At 44.7% G+C, this 21,966-nt stretch overlaps 3 protein-coding genes across 5 annotated transcripts in view; 2 read left to right on the top strand and 1 right to left on the bottom strand.

The window, feature by feature from the left end:
- Positions 1–6,202, top strand: part of mnat1 (MNAT1 component of CDK activating kinase) — a 32,439-nt gene extending 26,237 nt beyond the window's left edge. For all 3 annotated transcript variants that reach the window (XM_069661837.1, XM_069661836.1, XM_069661838.1), the window contains one exon: positions 5,907–6,202. In XM_069661837.1, coding sequence (XP_069517938.1) covers positions 5,907–6,027 — 121 coding nt within the window. In that variant the 3' untranslated portion in view covers positions 6,028–6,202. The remainder of the gene's footprint in view (positions 1–5,906) is intronic.
- Positions 6,203–6,223: 21 nt separating this feature from the next.
- On the bottom strand, positions 6,224–9,303 carry trmt5 (tRNA methyltransferase 5). Its single transcript, XM_069661834.1, has 4 exons — positions 8,689–9,303; positions 8,372–8,496; positions 7,597–8,236; positions 6,224–6,467 (listed from the first exon to the last, which is right to left on the bottom strand). The coding sequence occupies exons 1-4, from the start codon at positions 9,155–9,157 to the stop codon at positions 6,409–6,411; spliced, it is 1,293 nt and encodes a 430-aa protein (XP_069517935.1). The 5' UTR covers positions 9,158–9,303; the 3' UTR covers positions 6,224–6,408.
- Positions 9,304–9,616: 313 nt separating this feature from the next.
- Positions 9,617–20,247, top strand: slc38a6 (solute carrier family 38 member 6). Its single transcript, XM_069662197.1, has 16 exons — positions 9,617–9,870; positions 11,508–11,638; positions 11,746–11,819; positions 12,628–12,680; positions 12,790–12,829; positions 14,716–14,794; positions 16,727–16,812; positions 16,891–16,949; positions 17,030–17,101; positions 17,522–17,578; positions 17,816–17,895; positions 18,003–18,103; positions 18,307–18,431; positions 18,711–18,855; positions 19,133–19,227; positions 19,327–20,247. Exons 1-16 carry the CDS (start codon positions 9,778–9,780, stop codon positions 19,408–19,410), a joined length of 1,374 nt encoding a protein of 457 aa, XP_069518298.1. The 5' UTR covers positions 9,617–9,777; the 3' UTR covers positions 19,411–20,247.
- Positions 20,248–21,966: the final 1,719 nt, after the last annotated feature.

The raw sequence follows: 21,966 nt of genomic DNA, 5'->3' as shown, positions 1-21,966 counted from the left end.
TACGGCCCCATTTGGTTAACGATGACACTGATGTCATGTCATTATCCTCCCTCTCCTGTCTGGTTTGCCCCCCACCCCCGTCCCCCCCTCTTCTTCTCCTTCCTCTAAGCTCTCCAGGGGGGCAGAGTTATCAAGTGGCAGCTCAGGAGACGAAAGAAAGATGCTCTCTGTATCAAGTGGCGAGCGGGTTGTGTGATGCCTGTCCAAGCCCCACGGCTGCTGTGGTAAGGTGCGATGGCAGCTGCCCAGTCAGTCAGGCAGCCTCTACTGCCCCCAGCAGGTCGGACAGAGAAGGTGCAGGGCCAAGACTTGGGAGAAGTGGATAAGAAGTGACAGGTGACGCTTGGACCAGGAAGTTGTACAAGTAGCACAATAGGCCTTTATCTTAGTTAACTCCTCAATGCTTTCTTTAATACACGCAGAACAAGAATACCTCTTAGTCTTTATCTCTGAAACCAACAAGCTGCCTTCTTGAAAACAGCGTACAGATTTACTCTCCGTAAGAGCATTCTATAAGCGTTAATGTCAAGTGTCACCCCAAGCTTCTGTTAACACTCTAAACATGTTCTCCCCTTAACTAAGTGTCAGCGATACCCGCCTCCCCTCCTCTCTTTTGGGATGCAGAGGCTCAGACTCGGCCCGTCGGAGGTGATGAGAAGACACGATAATGGATAAGGGGTCTGTAGACTCGTGAGGATATGATGTAAGCGCACTGAGCTCCCCCTCAGACGCACTCAGAGCACAACTTGAGATAATCTAGCGGACAGTGGGGAGGCTAATGGCCGAGGATCTGTCTCACACACTCGCGCGTCCCAGAGGAAGCTGCGTTCAATGGAAAAGAGTGTGACCTATGACCTGTGGTGATGAAAGAGCGCTGTTGACAGATATAGTATACCTGTGAGAGTCCTCTGTGTTTGGCTTGTCTGCGGGAGGTTTTGTTTTTTGGACCGCAGCCTGGACCAATTCACACGTCCTTCAGTGGTAGAATTCTGCGCCATCGCTCCTCCGTCGGTATCGATACAAACAGCTCTGCCCTTAGACAAACATGTGAATTGTGCAGACACATACATGGGGGGCAAAACACACACCGCACATCCATACAATGAGCTCAGTGTGCTGTGTCTCTCACAGGGGTACATTTTCTCTCAGGGTAGAGTGAAGGAAGGAGGGGCAGATGGGGTAGCAGTGTAACCGGAGCTGCCTCAGGAATGCAGGGGGTGTTTTTGGAGGACTGGAGTGGAGTTTGGGGGGCGAAGGGGGGTTGACTCAAGGGGTAGGATGGGTGATTAGGGGGTGACAGCTGAGTGCTGACCCCTCTATAATGACAAATCATCTGGCAGGTGTGTGGCTCTGCACCCCTCCCCTCCTCCTCCAGCCCCCATCGTTTCCAGGCCAGGAATCCTCCACCGCTGCCGGAGCAGAGCGCTAAAGGAAGACTTCCGGACATCCACACTGCCATCCAGCAGCCTCATGACTGGCCTTTCAGAAGTATGGGGCAGCCTCTGTTCAGATATAGCCTGCCCTGTGCTCGTCAGCTGCCCTCTTTGTGCACTCAACACTTGTGTCTTAGCTCCTGCGCATTAATAAACATAGCTAATGAGGCCTCAGTCCTTGGAGCGTCTCAGGTAGGGTGGGTTTTATTGATTTATCTTTGCGAATGTTCTTTTTTTCTTCCGGTGTTGATTTAACAGAACAAGAGTTTATCTCTCCAACTGCATGAAAGTCACTGACCCTGTTTGGATCGTGAATCATGCTGACGACAAGCTGAATCCAGAGAGCCTCTCATCTTTTGAAGTAAAAACAAATGCTGACCCTGGATCACTGAGGGTGCTGTGAAAGCGGACAGGTGCCAAACTAAGGCCTGGACTCTGCTCAGTGCTTTGAGGGAAACTTGAAAATGCCGCCAGACTCTCTCCCATCACCCCCTTCATTCAGAGATTGTCTCAAATTTTCTGCTCCATTGAGGGAGCTTGTTTATCTTCTTTGGACTATTGTATCGCTATATATAAGCTCCTGTTTATGTTTGCTGTTGTTTTGCAGTTGTCCACGGTATTGGATAATCTGCTGAGAAGTAGTTCCAGGGGAGGGAAGAAGGAATTATTGTTATGAAGCTACTTTTAAGCTGAAGTTCGGCATTCTGGGGAAGAGAAGACGCATGTTGAGTGAGCAAGAGCTAAGTCAGAAAAGCAGTTAGCCAACCTGTTTGTTGTTTTCCCAGTGACACTTCAACCTCGGTCGATCTGCGTTCCAACCCTCACCTATGGTCATGAGCTTTGGATAGTGACCGAAAGAATGAGATAGCGAATACAAGCGGCCGAAATGAGTTTCCTCCGGAGGGTGTCTGGGCTCAGCCTTAGAGATAGTAGAAAATTAATTTGGGGGAGCTCGGAGTAGAGCCGCTACTCCTTTGCATCGAAAGGAGCCAGTTGAGGTGGTTTGGGCATCTGATTAGGATGACCCAGAGCTCGCTGGAGGGATTATAAATCCCTTCTGGCCTCGGAACGCCTCGGTATCCCTCAGGAGGAACTGGAAAACGTTGCTGGGGAGAGGGATGCCTGGGTCACCTTGCTTAGCCTGCTGCCACCGCTAAGCGGAAGATGAGGGATGGATGGATGAATGGACCTAACCTCAGGTTAGCTGTTGCTGCGACAAGGAAATAAATCTGGGCTCTGTTGAGCTAGCTACACACACATGATCTCTTCCTTATTCTTCCTCCATCTGTCTAGCTACCCTGCAACGCACCCCGCAAAATCACATTCCGGATTCTTACAGTGAGCGTAATTTAAGACTCATTTAGGTTGCTCCATTGTCCTGTGCTCCTGTGCTGCTAAAGTATCTTGCAGAAATAGCCTTTGCAGCATTACAGGCCTCTTTCCTTTTCCATCGAGCTTGGGCTTCAACATCTCCTCTTAATCCAATTCCAGCCAACACATGGAGTCTAGACAAGAAGCCCAACACAGCCTGCACCTCAGTCTGATATCTCCTGTTTTTCCTCCAGAGTCCCGACCTCGCAGCTCTTTCCCTGAAGAATCCAAACACCCTAATTTCTACAGCAGCATCGCAGATCCAAACATACAAAGAGGAGCCACACATTCTCAGCTGGAAATCACGCAGAACCCGCCGGAACATTTCAGCACTTATCTTTTCACTTTGAATTAGGGATGGGGCTGTGCAGTGTTTTCCAGGCGGCGGTAGTGGGGAATACGTCTCTGAGCGTTATTAGCATTAGCAGGAGACATTGCACAGGTATTCGGAGCTCCAGACCCGAGTGGAAACATGCCGATTGCTCTGAAAAGTTTTGATCCAACTGCACACTGCTGCAAAGAAAGGGAAAATCTCAGATAATATCAGTAGAGTTTCTTAATTCAAGTATTTATTATTTTGTTTGGGGGAAAAAAATATGAATTTGACCCTTTTGCTGCTGTTTTTACCTCCCCTGACAATAACAGAATCTCTTGCCCATTGTCTTGGTGAAGGAAGAGAGGGAAAAAAATCACTCCTTTGAGTGTGTACAATAATGGAAACCCCCTGTCATATTCCCTTGTGGCAATCGCAGCCTAACACGCACACCGTCACACTGTGTCATTCAGTTGTCTTCATCACCTGCACTCGTCTTTTCCCACTCCTCCCCCCCTCGAGCGACATAATGGGCCGGTCCAAAGTGACCCATATTTACCCAATAATACGAGGCTTTGAAAAGACCCATATCGAGTTGCAGCTAATGCTCCAGTGGGGCCCGGAGAGTGAAAGATGTTACCGGCCGAAACGGCTTGGGTTTCAGGGCCCTGCGAACAAAAGGCAGTCCAGTCCTCAGAGAGAAAGGGAGAAAGAAGGGATGGGTGGGGGGTGTGAGGGTGAGGAGTGTGAGTGCACACAGTGTGAAACAGTAGCGTCAGAGGGTCTCGTAGCGTCTGTTTCAGACTTGTATAGTGTGTGTTGTATCTCGTTTTATGATTGACGGTTTAAAGAGTGCCTGTTTTTTTTAGGCGAGGCGAAATGCAAATTTTAATGCATTTCATGTTGTTGCACGTCTTAGTCCACTCTTAATGTTTCAGTAACGTCAAGTACAGTCATGAGAAAGGGTTTTACTTTCAGCTTCACCGACATCCATACCCGGTTGTGTGTGTGTGTGTGTGTGTACATGTACGCGTCCGGGCCTTTACAGGAAGATGCGGATACAGCCGCTGAGTTAATGGAGCAGAACTGAACTAACCTCGGGCGTTAGGGGTGAGCAGAGGGCAGACAGGGTTGGTTTAAGGGAAGAGGGTTTGAGATGATGATACCCAAAGGTGATTTCACCTCATATCCTCCCTCCTCCTCTCTCCTCTCTTCCCACCCCACCCCCACCCCCTTCCTCCCTCTCCTTCATGTTCTCTCTTTGCTCTCTCTCTCTCTCTCTCCTCAGGGGCAGGCAGGTATAAAGTTACACAGAGCTCTCAGCTTTCTTGGAAGGAATGACCACATGAGTAGCTTGGGGATTAGATTAGCAGGAAGAGCAGACTTAGCCGGGCTGTAAATAGCCCACTTTTTTCACCATTAAAAAGGCCCCAGTACAATATAATCAATAGATAGCACTCATCTGATGCAGGAAGCCATATGAGAAGACCTCCCTCAAGTGCTCTGAAGGACAGGCTACAGCAGCTTGTGCCTAATGAAGTTATTATTAATCACTGGGCCTCCTGTTTTGAACTTGTGTGCCGTTTGTCTAGTGGCTGATGAGTGGTCTTTGTGTGCGAGACCTGATTGACATCTTGTGCTGATCTTCTTTTCACTCTATAGAGTAAGACAAGCCAAGGTCGTGTGTGATATATACGTGAATGTTTGCTTTCATGTCATAGTCATGTTAGCGACTATATTTGAGCTTTTATTTTGAAGGTTTTATTGCTCTACGAACAAGCCACATCATAGAATCATAAGACAACAAAGCTAAAACCATCTATTCCGCGTGTAGTCTCGCCAACACCTCTTTTCCCCCTGTCCATCTCTAACACACACACACACACACACACACACACACACACGCCTCAACTCTCTCAGTCTCTGAGCCTCCCCACAGGTGTTGGGTTACTCTGTAAAGCAGCTTGAATGGGCACAGAAATCACAGAGGGCTGTCTGTGCTCTTGATTTTCGTCTCACTTTGAAGTTTCCCCGGCTCACAGGAACAGGGGCCACAAAGCCAGACTCGTGTGAGGGCTTTAGCTCTCTCTGCCAGGACTATACGATTCCTGCAGGGTGGGGTGAGGGGGGGTTGAAAGTATTGACAGGCAGAGCTACGTGTTGTCTCAGTTGCTGGAGGACTTTGCTGTTTTAGCTTTGTAGTCAGATGCTACGAGAAAGCAGTACAGAACATGTGTGCAACGCTTTTTGACGGCACAAAACAGTGAAGGAAGGATTAGACTGGGTGGGGGACGCAGGTCAAAGCCCCCTTTACACACACAAGTCATAAGTAGAGGGGAATCTTTCACTGTGGGGACAAGATGTGGAGACTAAATTAACAGCTCGGCTGTTTTTCTGTCTGTGCACGACTGTGAAAATAAACAGTGACTTTTGGCTTTGCTTAAGAACCTGAAAAGGGGCTTTGGCAGGCTACATCTGTAAGCACTTAAAAAATAAAAGACACCCATAATACTTTAATAGAGCCATGTTGGAGAGGCTTTTAGGCACAAGGTGTTCCAGTGTTAGTGTATGGGTACGTCTGTCTTGGTTGATCTCATCAAAGGGCCAAAGGGTCGCGGAGAGCCAGAAAAAATAACTTCAAGTGTTGATTTAATGAAGAATAAACTTTCACTCGAGTTACACTCACAGGAACTGCTTTTTAAACCCGCTCTCTCGCTGCCACTCAGTCGCTTTATTTACAAAATAGCTCACTGCTGTTTCTGACCAGGGCTTTCTCTGTGTGTTCTCAGGTATCTGAACCACGTGCGGGCTGCCATGCCTCAGGACACAGCTGGAGGATACTCCTCAGCTTTGGCTTGTCATCGAGCCATTCAGGACGCTTTCAGTGGGCTGTTCCCTTCGAAAGGCTGAACACATCCAGGAACAGTCACTGGTGAGAAATGTGACTAAAAAGGACTTTAAAAGCACACTGCTGCCACCATGGAGCGGGCAAAAGCTGCTGCGGTAATGATCCGACTGATTTTTGGTCGGGATTAATATGACTTTTTCTATTTTGTTATTCTTTTATTAAAATAAATCACAGTGACCTCTGAGAATCTGTCCGTCATTTAACAGATTTATTTAAAAGTGAAAAACGATGACGCTGAATAACAGTTCCACTCATTCTGATTTCCTTTGACAAAACGGAACAAAATCTGTAATAAAAGCATCAGTTACACTTTGTAAAAAAAAAAAAATGCTCAACTGAAATGTTTCCTTTGATTCCTTATAGTGCCTTCATCTATATGATCATTATGTTGAATCAGCTTCTTCACACTTCTGTCTCTTTGGTGCCGGTTCTGCTGAAGGCTCTGTGGACAAACAAAATCTGATTAGAATCGTTTACAACTTTATCGTCCACTAAGTTGGACAATCTGTCTGTGCATTATTACACATACACCGAACACACAACAACCCTGACTAACTGACTGCTAAATATTACACATGAAAGACTTTATTTTAAGATGATATTGGGCATTTTTGCGTGATGTCTCACTGATTAAACTGTTTTTAGGAAAAAAAACAGATTAAAAATTAGTCACTAAGAAACTAGGGCTGACCCGAATGCTTCGAAGCTTCAATCGTTGCCATGGTAATCGACAGCAAAAATCAGTATTCTAATCTATTCTAGTTCTTTCCTTTTAACCACAGACATTAGGAGACGAGCAGATAGAACACAGATCTGTGTGTTTCTTATGCTCTGGTTCAATAAGGTTGCGATCTGTCCGTTTTTTCCGCGCACAGTTGGGCTACTATAGTATAAACTACGTCTCCATGCTATGAATGACACAAGCAGGAACCTGCGATCAGTTCATCATAGTTCATAATAACGCAGCACGGGGAGGCCACAGGCGTTAAATAACGTGGATCTTTCTGTCTGACGGTCACTGTTAAGAGAGACTCCAGTCTGCTGTGTAGTTCATATGTCACTGATAAACCACAGAGCTGTGGAGGAGCGTCAGGCTTCATGAGCAAACTAAGTTTTATATCACATCATCACTTCAGTTCGTGATCACACGCTCCATCCCCCTCTCAGCGCTGCGAGTCTGCAGCACAGTTTTTATTATATGATGTTTTTTAAAGTCTAATGAAGGTGAATGAGGCTCCTTGTATATTCACAGGGCCTAAGGCTGTAATATATTTAATCAGAGTATTCCCCGTTGCCCTCGTAGCGAAGCTTCAAATACAATCGTGTAATTGCTGCTGAAGTTTCGAAGCCCCAAAAAAAGGTTTTCGGGACAGCCCTATAAGAAACCTAATTACCTGTAGGACTAATTACTTCTTATATATGTTTTATGTTGCCAAAGGCATGCTGTCAGGTAAGCCACAGTATAGCCTCCCATACTTTTAGGTAACTGAGCCCTCATGTCCCGTTCTCTTTTTCCAAAGAGTCCCAAACATATTACTTTAATTCTCACAGTTTCAATAATAAATGCTCACCTGTCTGTTCGTGATCACAGCTGAAGAGGACTTCTTTAGGGAGTGTGAATGTCACACACATCATGTCTTTGTTGGGGGCCACATTACGAACAAAATGAACAGAACATTTGTCCTCCAGAGGGAATCCGAGGCTGCAGGACGCCCTCTTCACCACGTCTGTGTCTGGGTCGTTGTCTTTAGAGAAGCCGTAGCAGTGAACTATGGGAAGGGTCTCCTCGCAGGCAGGCTCCTCCTGCAACAGGCCTCTGAAAGCATCCAGGAAATCCAGAGCCAAGGCTGGCAGGTTCATCACAACATGGATACCTGCTTTCTGCTTCATCAGCGCCGGCAGCTCCTGCTTCACAGGTCCCTGGACGAACGCTCGGCCGTCAAGGTTAAAGGTTCTGACTTTGCTCTCCACCTTGTTGAGTTTGCAGTTGTGCTGAAGCCATCGGTAGGACTCTGGGTTCAGGTCGTTGGCAAGCACGTTGGCACCTGAGCGGGCGGCTGGGATGGCGAAAGGTCCGACGCCGGCAAACACATCAAACACAGTGTCACCACGTTTGACGAGCTGCACCACACGCTGGTGCTCTGTGCTCAGCCGGGGATTCCAGTACACACGGGAAAAATCAAACTCGTAGGCAACACCGTTTTCTTTCACCTGCAGCACAGACAAAGAACATTATACACAACATCAGGAAAGATCTGAGGATATTTTAGTGAATTAAAGTTCTACTGTATACAAATATGACAGTATTATTTAGATGAATTTAGTGCACATCTGTGAATAACCTACTTTGGCGACCATGTTTTCCTCTCCAGCTAGAACTTCCATTTTGAAGTTGCGGTAAGTGGAGTCGATCGTGTTTGTCTTATTGACCACACAGGTGACACCGGGGTTTTTGTCCATGATGACTTGACCTAAAGAGGAAACAGTGACCAAAATAAAGACTGGAGGTTGCTGATAAAAGAGCTGATTCCTCACATGATACTAAGTTATAATTGTTGAACTATTTCAGAGCCTACAAACTAATGTTTAACACAATAAAATTGTATGTTTGATCCTAGGTCATCACATAGGTCACAGCATTTGTTGCAGCATGTGCTTCTCACCTATGAGGTTCTTGAATGTGAGCTGGTGGTCCCTCAGATTCATGTGTGCGATGTGTCCCACCCGGCTGAACGCAGAGGTCACATCCTGACCCTGCGGGAGCACAGCCTCCAGCACTTCTTCACTCTTCAGGTTATCGTAGGTGAGTCGCATCTCAAAGTAGTGCAGCTCCTCGGAGACACTGAATGACCTCAGAGCCTCAGATTCAGCCTCACTGAAGGAGCTGGGTGAGGACACTTTGTGGGGGTCCAACAGGACTAAACGAAAGTCACTACTCTCCTCTTTATCTTGCACCACTCTGTGCACCCCAGGGCGCTGGATGGTTGACTTTCTGAGGCTCTTTACCACTTTGTTTAAGACCCCGGTCGGCACCCGTAGAGCTGGGACAGTGATGGTCTGTGTAAAGGCCTCTTTGTCCAGAGAGGTCATCCCCCGGACCTCTGGAGGCGGTTGGTAGAGTTTAGCCTCCATTACAGGCTTCAAAGCAAAGCCAGAAGCAGCTGAAGCTGATGACCAGAGGCTCCGGTAGACCACGGCAGATTTTAGCTTTCTTTGAGTTTGTACAGAAGCAGAGACTCTGGAGAGGAGCCTTGAAGGACAAAAGTGCTGCTGTTATTGATCGAAAAACTAAATAAATGCATCCCAACTTTAAATGAGTATTTAATTTTAAAAAATTGAGTATGGATAAATAGTAATCATGCTTTAATTATCAAGAATTGTCCCATTCAAAGCTCACCTCAACATCCTCCGCTCTCAGGCATGCTTGAATTACGTCATCAGTGGTCGACCAGTAGCTGACTGCTGATTGGTCAAACGAGCGGAGAGTCGTTTTCTGATTGGATAGTCTTTTCTCCGGACGCGTCAAATGCGACGGAAGAGCACGGCACGTGACATGGGTGATCAACAATAACAGCCAGCAGCTGACAGGGGAATAAAAGGAGAGTTTAAAAGTGGTGTGTAAGAGAATATGTTATCATAAGTTTCAATTTGACGTCGCCACCCTCACAGGAGGGTTTGTAAAGTTTGACGCGGAGCAGCCGGAGTTTGTTTCTTTTAATTTGTGTTCTAAGTTTTTTTTGAAACTTTAGAAAATGAGCATCAATGCAGATAAAAACACTGAGTTATATAATGAATGCACTACCGGGGACGCAGAAGGCAACGAAACTACACCTTTATTATCAAATGTAAGTATTAAAACAGCAGTATGTCTCTTCCAGCTCAGAAACAGCGACGCTTCAATAAGTATGTGAACTTGATAGACATCACGTGCGTGTTCTGGAAAATGTCAGCTCCCTCTCTGCTTTTAACCTCTGTCAGCACTTACAGGGGAAATCCAGACTAAAGCAGCCATTATACCTTAGCTTCTAAATTATAATTTTCCACTAGGATATATGTGCCTTCATATTAATTTTTTTATGTAAATACAAATTATATTTTGCATGTCATTTGTACATTTAAAGGTCAAGATTTTACACAAGACAAACTGGACATCATAAAGTCAGTTATGTAATATGTCCAGTTTCTGTCGAAGGAGATTTTCAGTCGACATACCCTAATTGTATTTAAGTCAATGTGTAAAAACAGTCTCATTTAAATATATCTAGTTTAAATACCATCTGAACCAGCTTTAAATGCACACTAAGATTAAATGCAATCTGCATGTGTAGAATATAATATCCTCCTTGGGTTTTATAAATATATTCTCTATATTCTCAACAGCATCTTGAGATCGTGACCTTGGTTTCAACAATTTTTCAGCCTGCGTGGAGTAGCTTCAGTATAAGACTGTGCACTTCTCAACCATTTAATCCTCCGAACTACACGCCAGTATTTCTGAAACAGGAGTACTGTGTTTTTATGCATTTCCACATGTAATAAGTTGCAAAAAATGTGGATCAGTGTTGTGCTTTTGCAGGGTTTATCAGTAATAATGATAAATCTGATATAGTTTATCAATCAGAGTTGTTCTCACACTCAAAGGAAGTGATGACAGTAGAAACAGTTTTCCATTTGATTTAACGACCTATTGTCATGTCATGATGCTTGATTAGACTACTGATGGTCAAACATCTCTCACATGACTTCACAGTGAACACTAAATGAATCCCATCACCAATCTAAAATCAATCAGAAGACATGAAATAGAAAGAGGAAATGAGTGAGATAAGCAGTGATTTGTAGATTAATGGTTAATGGTTTGTTGATTCACTAAGCACTGGGATTGACTTGTGCATGCTGGGATATGCTTTCCTTCCTCTGACCCTAAACAGGATGAAGATATTGATAAATGCATTTTTATGAATAGATTTGACCATTAATGTCAGATCACACTTTCCTTGTGCATAGTTATTTCCACATTCAAAATATTTTAATTAACTAATCTGGATTATAATTTTACATCCCATCTGGTGTCATACTTTACTTCCTGTTCTGTCAATACTGTAACCCACGGTGATTCAGATTCAGCAGCTCGCGGGTCAAGCCGAGCTTGTTGTGACACTGACACCAGAGTTGCCACTCGTTCTCTCCAGGATATCCCCTATTAGAGAGGTCAAGCAGTTTGGGCAGCTCCCCTTATCCTGAGCTCAGGCAGCTGTCCCACAGCCAATAGCTCAAATCCCACCATTCCCATTCCCATTCCCTGATCCCGCATGCCTCTGCAGTGTTGTTTCATGACATCCATCATCAGGGGCAGCCAGTTGTTCTTAATACTGTCAGGAGCTAGCTCTTACAAAAATATTCAGATTTCTTCTGCTGCTTTGTCGTCGCACTCTGTTTGCATCTTTCTCTTTTATCTAAATGTTATTTCTGCTGTTTGCAGGGATCAGCGCCGACCAGAGTCAAAGGAGCCTCCTTCGCCTCCTCTGTGTTTAACCTGATGAATGCTATCATGGGCAGCGGCATACTGGGGCTAGCTTATGCTATGGCTAGCACTGGAATAGTTGGTTTTTGGTAATAATGCTGTATTTCTTAGATATTTTAGACCGCTTTTTAGATATATCAGACATAAATACAACCACATTACACTAATTTATGCTCTATGCACCTCTCCTCTCTAGTATCCTGTTGTTAGTAGTGTCCAGCCTTGCAGCGTACTCTATACATCTCCTCCTGAAGCTATGTGACCAAACAGGTGAGAGACTGACGATGGATTCACATTCTAACTTTAGATTAGCACATCACCATGCCTTTATCCAGAGGGTTAAATCCGTTTTGTTTTTTTTACCATCACTCTGAGGTGTTTCCTTCACCTCACGCATGATTAGATCACTATTAATGGAAGCTGATATGTTGTCCAAGGCTATCTCTTTGTGTCTTTGTTTTGTGTCTTTATTTACTTCCTAGTTGTGATCTAATCAGGGGAAGTTTTAATGACGAGAAACAAGATAAAAAGAGATAATAATAGATTATTGTCTAATTAGTTAACCCCTGAAAACTGATGAGATTCTTCTGGGGAAACGGAAGGACATCCTGTTCCAATTTTTGATCATCATTCAAAGGGAACTCGGCTGATTTTACACATTTAAGTGTGTTATCAAGTCTAGGAGATTGCTGCTGCATATGCGTGTAAAGCCTTAGGCTAATAAAGTGATCATTTCAGTCAGTTTTGGTTCGGGCTAAGGACTATTAACTTGCAAAAAAGTAGAAGTAAGCTTACTAGACCTCGGTCACCCTCCAAAAATCAGCTTGACGCTAGCAGCTCAAAGCTACATTAGCAGTTGCTAGCACGACACACAAATCTTGAATCTAACTGTGGTTTGTTGAGTTGCACTGTGGGTTATGTAGGCAGGCACCGTGTTGTGACTGGAAAGATGAGTGAAATAAAAAAAGATGACATCTCTGTGTCTGCTTCACACGTTTCGATCCCTTTGTTTGTATTTTCTGGAGAAGTTTACCTTCATGTAGCCATGTGTTTGATTGTTTTGATTTGACTCCTATAGGAATCAATTCCTATGAAGACCTTGGCGGCAGAGCCTTACAAAAACCAGGAAAAGTAAGTGTTGTCTTTTAGATTAACGTCAAAACAGGAATTCCCTCACTTACAGTCTCAATATCACCCGGAGACGTACTCACGCTAACCGCCTCCTCAAAATTCCTCGTAGGTTCTGGTCGGAATCGCTATTGTCATCCAGAATATTGGTGGTAAGTCAGCTCCTATTTGACTGCACAGTAACATACATTGTTCCTGACATGTTGGACATGAAGCGATTTTGTGGTTTGTATAGAAGCAGAGTGGTGAAGAGGGTGCCGAGTGCTTCAGGGTCAGACTGTGGGTGGGTTATTTTGGAGGCAGATAGTGCCCCCTACTGGTGATCAGGTCCTCCTTCCTTGTGAAGCTATTACCCAGATTCCCTGATAACCTCTGACCCTGTAGCCGCTGTCCTCTCGGCCCCCTCCCCTGGGCCTGAAACCTGACTTCTCGTCTAATTGATCACTGATGGTAAACCCACCCAGCGTTGAGTAACCTAATGGGACCCCTCCTTTTATTCCCCCACACTTTTCTCCCTCTCCGTCCCTTCAGCCACAAACTGCGCTTCCCAGACAGCAGAGAGCCGAGGTGATCGCTCCTCTGCAGTCATTAGCGGCGCGGCTGAGTGGATTACTGCCGTGCCCTCTAGTATGTTTGTGGTTTTCCCAGCATGGGGCAGTGTGTGTGAGAGTGTGAGAGCCGGCACTCCAGCACGCATCTGTCTACACCCCGGGCCCCCTTTTATAAGAGTGCAATTAGCCTCACTCTGGGTAAACATTCATCTGCACTGCCAAAGCCTGATGGGCCAATTGACCTTAATTACTGCCCAGCCCAGGGCTCTCTCGGCCCGCCTCTCCCCTCGTTCTTAATGAAATGAAAGTGGCTCTGTCTTATGTTGAACACACTCTGTGACCACACACAGGAGGTTTACGTCAAAGTTTCCCATGAATTTTTACATATTTCTGTTTTATTACAACATGTTTCCTTCCACTTTGCCAGTAACAATCCTTTTTCTGCACTCAAGGGCCTTTTTGTGTTTAGACATGTAAGTACAAAGAGTTGTTGTGCTTCCCCTAACCAACTGCATGAGCCTAAACCTCCGCATCACGCCTGTTGTGTGATCCCTGTCAGTGTGGTTGAAATTATTTTCATTTTTATGGCTTTTTTCTTTTTCATGTATGAACTTTTGCTGTGAAACGTTTTGGCTCAAACACCAAAGCAGCTCCCGCCTCAGACTGACCTCTTATTGTCAGATTTAAGTGCTCATAAATGGCATTAGTTATTCACAGAGTGAGTGTCCTTGTGTCTGTGTGGGCTGGGAGGGTTATTGGAGGAATTTTCTTTTATAAACAAAGACAGGATCTGAGGGATTATGGTCTAGGCTTATTTAACGGCGAGTGCAAGACCTGCCCCTGGGGCTGTAAGGTCCCGGCTAACTCTTAGCTCTGCTTCCCAAACTTAAATCCCTTAACACACTCTCCCTTTATGACTGACCACACGCTGCATCTGCATCCCAACTCAACCAGAAACGTCCTCCCCACCTGGTTCAGTCTCCATCTCCCCTTCTCACTTTTCCTCCCGGTGTTATTGAGGCTGGTATGACCCTCAGGAAGTGACCCCGATCCCCTCTCTGATTGGCTGTCCGTTGGAAGGATGTCGGAGCCTGTCGGAGGCTGATAATATCCTGTTTCCTCGTGAGGTGGAGCAGGGGGAGAAATACCTGGATTAGCGTCAGAGATCATTATTGTTAGCATTCCTCCCCCCTTTTCACTTCTTCGTCTCCAGCAGTTGGAAGATCTGCATAATGTCTGCTCCTCTACTCCGAGGGCTTTGCTGGTGATCCCCTTGAGCTTCCCGCCCCACCCATCTGCATTAACTCAGAGCCGCCATACCCCACCCTCCCTGCCGTTTATTTCCTCGAGCTGGAAAACGCACACCATCCTCACACAATGTGTTGTGTTTGTGGTTTTATAGTTTGGTGTGATTGTGCTTTTATTTTGTTGCTAACTTTATTTTGACAACAGGCTTTTTCTGACCTTTTTTCCCTCTCCTCCCTCAGCTATGTCGTCCTATCTGTTCATCTTGAAGTCGGAGCTTCCCGCAGCCATCAACAGCTTCTTGACCTCACACGGCACAGGGTTGGTATACTCATTATAGTGAGCTCCCTCCGTCGCCAATAAGGAAATTTGGTTTAAAATCTGTTACAGCTGCGGGTAAAACCAAACCATTCTTTTAGATTAGCTGCATTAGATAACGAATGAGTCATTCCTGTTCCCATGATGTTGTAGATTTTACCTTTGACTTCAAATACGTCAAATTTGACACATCTGCACCGCACGGATTGAAAAGCAAGAAAAACCTATAAATAATGCACGGGAGAAGATCCCTCAACAAACCACAGTGCATTACTAAAGCTTGTGTGTGAGCGATGGAGGGGATCTTCTCCTCTGCGTTATATAGCCTGAAGCTGCCCAGAGGAAATGTATTTACGACAGAGAGCCATTCATCACGCATCATCAACCGCCGCTGTCTTTCATTGGCCCGCGCGGACGAGCCTGCAGGCCGAGGCCAAGAAAGTAACTTCTATCACTTTATTATTGGCCACACTGGTTTAAGCAAAGAGATGTAGCCGCTCTCGGCCCAATCCGTCAACATCTGACTCTTCCACCACACAGCTGCTTTGTATTAGCGCTCTCCTTTCACCCCCAAATCTCTCACACATGTTCCCCCGGAATCAGACTGATACAAGGGGATATCAGTTTTGCCATTCTAATTACAGCTCAAGCTGAGGGAAACAAAACATTTCTGTTAATGAGCGGCTTTGGGATGTTAACAGACACATTCTCGATCCCATCAAAGCCTAAATACACGAGTTGTTTTATGTTAAAACGAGTCTTTTTTTCTGCCTCATTTATCATAATACAGCTGAGTGAAAACACAGTCGTGCTCGGTCGTGTCTCAGTCTTTTCTCTTTGCCTCTATGTGCTGTTTAAGATTGTTGTGTTTCCGTTCAGTAACAAGGCCCGAGATGCGCACAGCTGTGGATCTGGGTTTGCGTTGGCTAGATTTATGCTGATCTTCAACACTATGTGGAGATTGACTCATTGGCAGTCAGACTCCAACCTTAACAGAGAGCGATCCTGCATCTTGTAATAGCGTGAAATGTTCCACATTTCATGGGTCGTCTAGGTATCCTGCGTCTTTACAGTAAGCCTCGAGCTGGATCCTGGTGAAGGAGGGTTTTTCTTTTAATCCCTGTGTCTCAATATCGCTCTGTGAAAGTGAGAAAGAGGGTTAGCTTAGCTGTGGTCGAGCGCTTCAGCTAAACTTAGGTTGGGGTAGAAGTGATTGGACAAGAGGGAGTCGGGGTCAGAGCAGAGGTCTCGCTGACATCCAGTTACGGGGCAGAAACGAGCGCAGACGCAGACAAATCCATCCGCGCCTCCGCTAACGCCACAGCTGTGAAACTGCCAAACAGGGGTCAGTGGGTGTTGATGTGGTCAGAGCAGGTGCTGCTGACTGTGGGAGTCTCATAAAGAGCGCTGGAGCCAGTCCCTCATGACCCCACGCTGCGGTCCAGCATACAGCAGCGCCAGGCAGCACCCTTCCCACCCCAACCCCGACCCCAGCGGAGCCGACATGCCTTCCACATGTGTCACCTCGAAACGCCGCCCCTCCTCCCTCCTCTTTCTCCTTTAGCTCCCCAATCCCGAATAAACCGCCAAGGCTATCCCTCGGCAAAGGAAAATATTATTCCCCCCACTCCTAAAAAACCCGGCGAGTGAAATGCGGTCTCAAATGACAGAGCGACACGACGTTTGCATGTGAATTACATAATTGTTATGGTTTGCGAGAGCTAAAGCCCTTAATTCGTACCACATGATGAATCTGTCGCTCTGTATTTGAGCACCAAATGGAGACAAATTTTCCAGAGCAGGTCGGTTTTAAAGCACTGAGATTAATCTTTGCTGTTCATGACATCCACTGCAGGACCAGGGAGGAGGTGATGATGATGTGAAATGTGTGTCAGCTTTGGCTTCTTTAATTATTAACGTCCTCTTGTTTTGCAGAGACGCCTGGTATCAGGACGGCAGGTTGCTTCTGATCATAGTCACAATTTGCATCGTTCTCCCTCTGTCTATGTCGCCGAAAATAGGTAAGTATGCCGATCAAGGAGCATCTTTATTTGCTGTTTTAATTTGTGTCTTACACGACCTGTGTCTAACCCTCACAGGCTTTCTGGGCTACACCAGCAGCATCGCCTTTTTCTTCATGCTCTACTTTGCAGTTGTGGTGAGTTTTCATAATTTCCCCTTTTTTAAAACTTTTTTTTTTGCATGTCTCTTGTTGACGAGGTGTTTTCTCTCCTCCAGGTTGTGGTGAAGAAATGGTCCATCCCCTGCCCACTCCCTCACAATGTAACCACACATCAAGATACCTTCCAGGTAACAACACTTTCCACACAAACACACACCATAAAAGGACAGTAAGTCTGAGGTTGGCAGTCTCGACCAGACGGTCACGGCCGCAGGATTAAGAGGAGGGAAACCCTGGAGACTTGAGTTTACTGACTGTGTTGACTTAGGCTGATGAGGACCAGAGGAGGCTGCACAGAGCTTTTCATGGTGAATGGTGCCAGTCCTCCTGCAGGGGAAGGAAGTTCATGTGACCTTGCATCAGTCTGGAAATGACCTCTGGCCTTTTGGAATTATACCGACCAGAGTACAGCTTCAGACCTGGCATGGTTGTTTTCCTTTTGAGCTCCAAAGCCAGGCAATGCATCCAGCTCTTTGATTCTGCTCTGTGCAAACGCAGAAGAAGTCATCTCCTAAAATTCATCTCATTTTTCTCTCTCTGTTCTCCAGACGTCGAATTCCTCCGACTCTGAATGCACACCGAAGCTCTTTGTCATCTCCAGGAAGGTACGTGTAAGAAACGAGCCTCTTTCTTTGTGAGGTGACAAGTTGTTGAAAGTAGGTCTGCTGCAGTTGTTAGACTCTGGTAACAATCTTTATGTGTAAGTGCACTGTGCAGCTGCTACTCACATGTATGGAACAAGTAAAGGCCATGTGTACATGTGGCATGCAGACTAAATCTCACACCTGAACATCACACACTTGACCCACCTGTAAATGACGGCTGTGCTCTTTGTGTTTCAGAGCGCTTTCGCCATCCCCACCATGGCCTTCTCCTTCCTGTGCCACACGGCCATCCTGCCGATCTACTGCGAACTGGACCGGTCAGTACCGCACCTGCTGAGATTTACCATTTTACTGTTTCAGGTCAAGTCATTTATTGTGTTTCTCACCACTTAACACTCGGTAAATGTGTGCTGGTGTTTTTCAGACCCACGAAGAAGAGGATGCAGAATGTTACAAACGTCAGCATCAGCCTCAGCCTCTTGCTTTACCTCATTTCTGCACTGTTTGGCTACCTCACCTTCTACTGTAAGGTTCACACTTTAATGTAACTAAACAATTGTAGATGGGATTTGAACCATCTCAGTTGTTGTATAGGTATACTGTTTATTCTCTCTATTGTTATTCTTCTTAGTTAACTTATTTTATTTACATGTTTGAAATAAATTGATGTTGCTACTTACCCGTGTCCGGAACTGTTCCCTCACTCTTGTCTTGTCTCCTGCTCACAGCTCATGTGTACTCTGAGCTGTTGCTCGGCTACGATGCGTATTTGCGTCATGACATCATGGTGACGACCGTCCGACTGGCCATCCTGCTCTCCGTGCTGCTCACCGTGCCTCTTATTCAATTCCCTGTAAGTGCAACGATCCCAGAATCCCAATTTCTGAATGCCTCGTTATTGATTCTTTGGTCAATTATACTAAATGATTAAGAAATATTTAAATGTGTTTAACAAGCCTTTTTTTTTAGATTCTTTGCTCTGTATCACTTTATTGGGAACTATAATGATGATTGTTGTCTTGTCTACATATGCACAATTCCTATTTGGTTACATTTATTCCTACGCTTTCTCTGTGATATGTTTGCTTACACTGGTCTTATATATATATATGTGTGTGTGTACACGCTACAGGCCCGTAAAGCTGTGATCCTGCTTCTGCGTGGAAGCCGGCCCTTCTCCTGGCCGGTCCACATCATCGTAACTCTTCTCATCCTGGGCGTGGTGCTGCTGCTGGCCATCTTTGTGCCTGATATCAGACATGTGTTTGGATTAGTCGGTATGTGATGATTTTTATATATGGTTAAGAAAGTAATTGTTTGTTTGGCTTTATATTTTCTTTATAATTGATCATTTTTACAGCAGGCATTGAAAGCACCCAGAATCTCAGCTGAGATATCTCTATTCCACCCTTATTGATCGTGCTGGCTAGAATCACAGCCTCTCCTTATCCATAATTAATGGTGCAGAGCTGCTCAAACAGTTTATGAAGCTGCTTTTATCAGACATGAAGTGTGTTGTCTGTGCAATTCAAGGATCTTTCCTCTCTTTCCCAGGATCAACAACATCCAGCTGCTTGTTGTTTGTCTTCCCCGGCATTTTCTACCTCAAGATCAGCGGCAGACCCCTCAAAACCTTTGACTCCATTGGAGTAAATACACCGTTTTTATTCTCCATACACTGCTTAGATTTTCTGTTTCAGTTTACCGTAATGATGCTAACAGTGTTGTTTATGCTGTTTTTGTCCTAGGCTCTCCTCCTGGTGGTCTTTGGTCTGATTATGGGAATAATCAGCCTCTCTGTCATTGTCATCACATGGGCACAGAGCTCCTGACCCTCCCCTTTCCCACATTATGCACAAGAGCGAAGAAAGGGAAAAGTGCGCCAAAGAAACTCAATACTGGATAAAGAAAGGAAACATACAGATGCTCATCAGCATCACCTCAGGCAGGTTATTTATGGGAAAGTCGTTCTGAACGCTGAAGTTTTTTTTTTTTCTGTGCTTTAAAACTTGCAAACATGGAATGAAGTCGGCACATCTGAGCCAAAGGAAAGAAGTACTTTACATTTTCTACTCAGTGATTTTTAAACACTTCTCTTCATGAAGATTATATCCACTCCAAGCTAATCTATGTTCCTTTCTTTATCTGGCTTAAACAGGACAGAGTTGTGGTTTACTGTTTCTGAATAATACAAGAACGTAAACCAAGTCGTCCATTTTATTTAACTTTATTTTGTTTTAAAACAATTTTTTAACTTTATGTTGCTTTGTGTAGATGATCGTGCACTTTATGTAAAGCTTTTAGAACACGTCTGACAAAGTCTGAATCACAAATCTGTCGGGTTTAACACTTTTTCTCTTTTTTGTTTATGTCACATTCTTACATGTTTGCGTTCTCAATGGCTACAGGTGTTTTTAATTTATTAACCTTGTTTTTGAGATTTTCTTTTAAGCTTGTTTTTGTTGGTTACAATGACTTTCCTCTCCGAGTACAGTCCAGATCTCAGGTGTTTATGCTGCTATCGTATCCTTGAGCTTTAATGAACTTGACACAAACTCAAGTTTTTTTAAACTGACCAGGTTTGTTTGGACCAGTTAATTACAATCATCTCCATATGGTCATATTGTAAGAATTGTATAATGTTCAATCTCAAATGACTTTCATTTAATAAAAGGGAAACCGTTTTTGAACTGACATGTCGGTTTGCTCATTTAACCACTAACATGTCTTCATCAGCGTTGTGGAAAGCTCATCAGTCCAACATGTCACGTTCATGGCCGTGTGTTTGATTGGCAGGCGCAGTATTGATGCTGAGTCCTGCTCTTCAGTGTTGTGCTGTGGGTTCAGCCTGTAGCTAATGAAAGCCACATGCTCGGTACGTTTCTAATCATGATGCTGTTTAGATTGTCTTCATGCTGCCTCTGGAACCTACAGCCACCCGCTGCTGCTTTTAATCTAAGGAATTAGGCCGACTGGCCCCGTCGCCCCTGCAGATAGCAGTGGCTGCCCACTATTCACGCTGCCTCCGGGGAGGTTCTCCAGTGCAGGAAATCTCTGCGGCCTCCACCCTCAAGTCTGAAGGACGCTCCTGTGAAGAAATGAACCACAAGTACCATAAACACTGAATATATATATTTGGTAGTCTGTGTTGGGTGAAGGAGTCAAATCTTTTACTGACACCAAGTACTTTTAAAAGTACCAAAATAACAATGTTAAAAAATACTCATTAACAAGTCTTGGATTCAAACTGATTTTTCAGAAGATCTACCTGTAGAATCTTTTTTTTGTTGTGAAGTTCAGCGGTTCCCAACCTTGGGGTCGGGCCCCTCAAAAGGGCCACATAAATCTGAAGGGCTATACGATAATAAACGTGGTAAAAAAAAACCTGAGAAATTACACATTAATTCATGAACCAAAAAAGTCACAAAAAAAAAAAATTAACAACACATTTTTAATGTGAAACATAAATCCTAAACATAACTACAGCTGTCAAAAAAATATATAGTTCAGTAAAAAAATCATTAAAACCTTGGATCAAATGGAAATAGTCAAAGTACACGTATTAGGTTACTCAGCGGGGTTAAGTGTGGCTTAGTTGTTTATCACTTTCATTGACAACCATCAGCTGTCTGTCACCATATCTGTTGAAACTCAAGCTCTCTCTGGAACTAAAACATGCTCTGACTCCTATGGGATCCTATGGGAACAACCCACCAAACCCATTTGAAACACAAGATTACCACCTAGTGTCAGACTGTGTTCACAGCAGTCCAGCTCCTCCTCATTTCATTGACATCCCTCTCCTGGTTTATGAAAGCCTAACTAATAAGAGATAACGAGATGCTCCAGTTTTCTCCCATTTTTATCATGTGTTGGAAACAAGTGTGTTAACAGAGACCAGTGCTGTTTTTATGAAAGTCTGAGTGAGGCATGTGTCCTCAGTTTAGTCCGCAGTGTTTTTGTTTAGTTAAACTCACTGACACTCTGGGCCCATGTCCAGCAGTATGACAACACCATCTCCCAGGGTAAAAGGATGGAATGAGGCGGAGGAACGATGGTGGGCTGAAATTAATCCCCCGCTGGCAGCCACTGCTCTTGTATTGTTTTAAGAGGTGTTGGCTGTGTTCTTTGAAAATTATTTTCTGTTGTTGGAGATCAGGATTTTTGGGTAACAGCTGGGTTTGATCCAAATTGTCGCTACTTTGACCTTTGAAACAGTTTGACATCGTATTGTTTCATAGATTAGATCAGCGATTGCCATGCTACGGCACTTGAACCTTAGGGTAGGCCCACCTCAACTAAAGTTTTGCAGTTCCAATTTCTCAGTTGTGATTTAAGTGAAATACATATCAATTAACTTGCTTTAAAAATAAACCACCGTAATACAA

This window comes from Semicossyphus pulcher, unplaced genomic scaffold (genome assembly GCF_022749685.1).
Source record: "Semicossyphus pulcher isolate SPU_LCO1_2020_fin unplaced genomic scaffold, fSemPul1.0.p SCAF_14, whole genome shotgun sequence".
Taxonomy (NCBI): domain Eukaryota; kingdom Metazoa; phylum Chordata; class Actinopteri; order Labriformes; family Labridae; genus Semicossyphus; species Semicossyphus pulcher.
The sequence above is the reverse complement of the archived record's forward strand: the minus strand, read 5'-3'. Positions and strand labels throughout refer to the sequence as shown.

Bases quoted from the DNA above. Each gene is read 5' to 3' on its own strand.
- slc38a6 (XM_069662197.1), top strand. From the start codon at position 9,778: ATGAGCATCAATGCAGATAAAAACACTGAGTTATATAATGAATGCACT. The intron at 9,871-11,507 runs GTAAGTATTAAA...TGCTGTTTGCAG, and splicing joins CTACACCTTTATTATCAAAT to GGATCAGCGCCGACCAGAGT. The intron at 16,813-16,890 runs GTAAGTATGCCG...TAACCCTCACAG, and splicing joins GTCTATGTCGCCGAAAATAG to GCTTTCTGGGCTACACCAGC.
- trmt5 (XM_069661834.1), bottom strand. From the start codon at position 9,157: ATGGAGGCTAAACTCTACCAACCGCCTCCAGAGGTCCGGGGGATGACC. The intron at 8,237-8,371 runs GTAGGTTATTCA...TCTGTGCTGCAG, and splicing joins AGGAAAACATGGTCGCCAAA to GTGAAAGAAAACGGTGTTGC. The intron at 6,468-7,596 runs GTGAGCATTTAT...GTTTGTCCACAG, and splicing joins CTGTGATCACGAACAGACAG to AGCCTTCAGCAGAACCGGCA.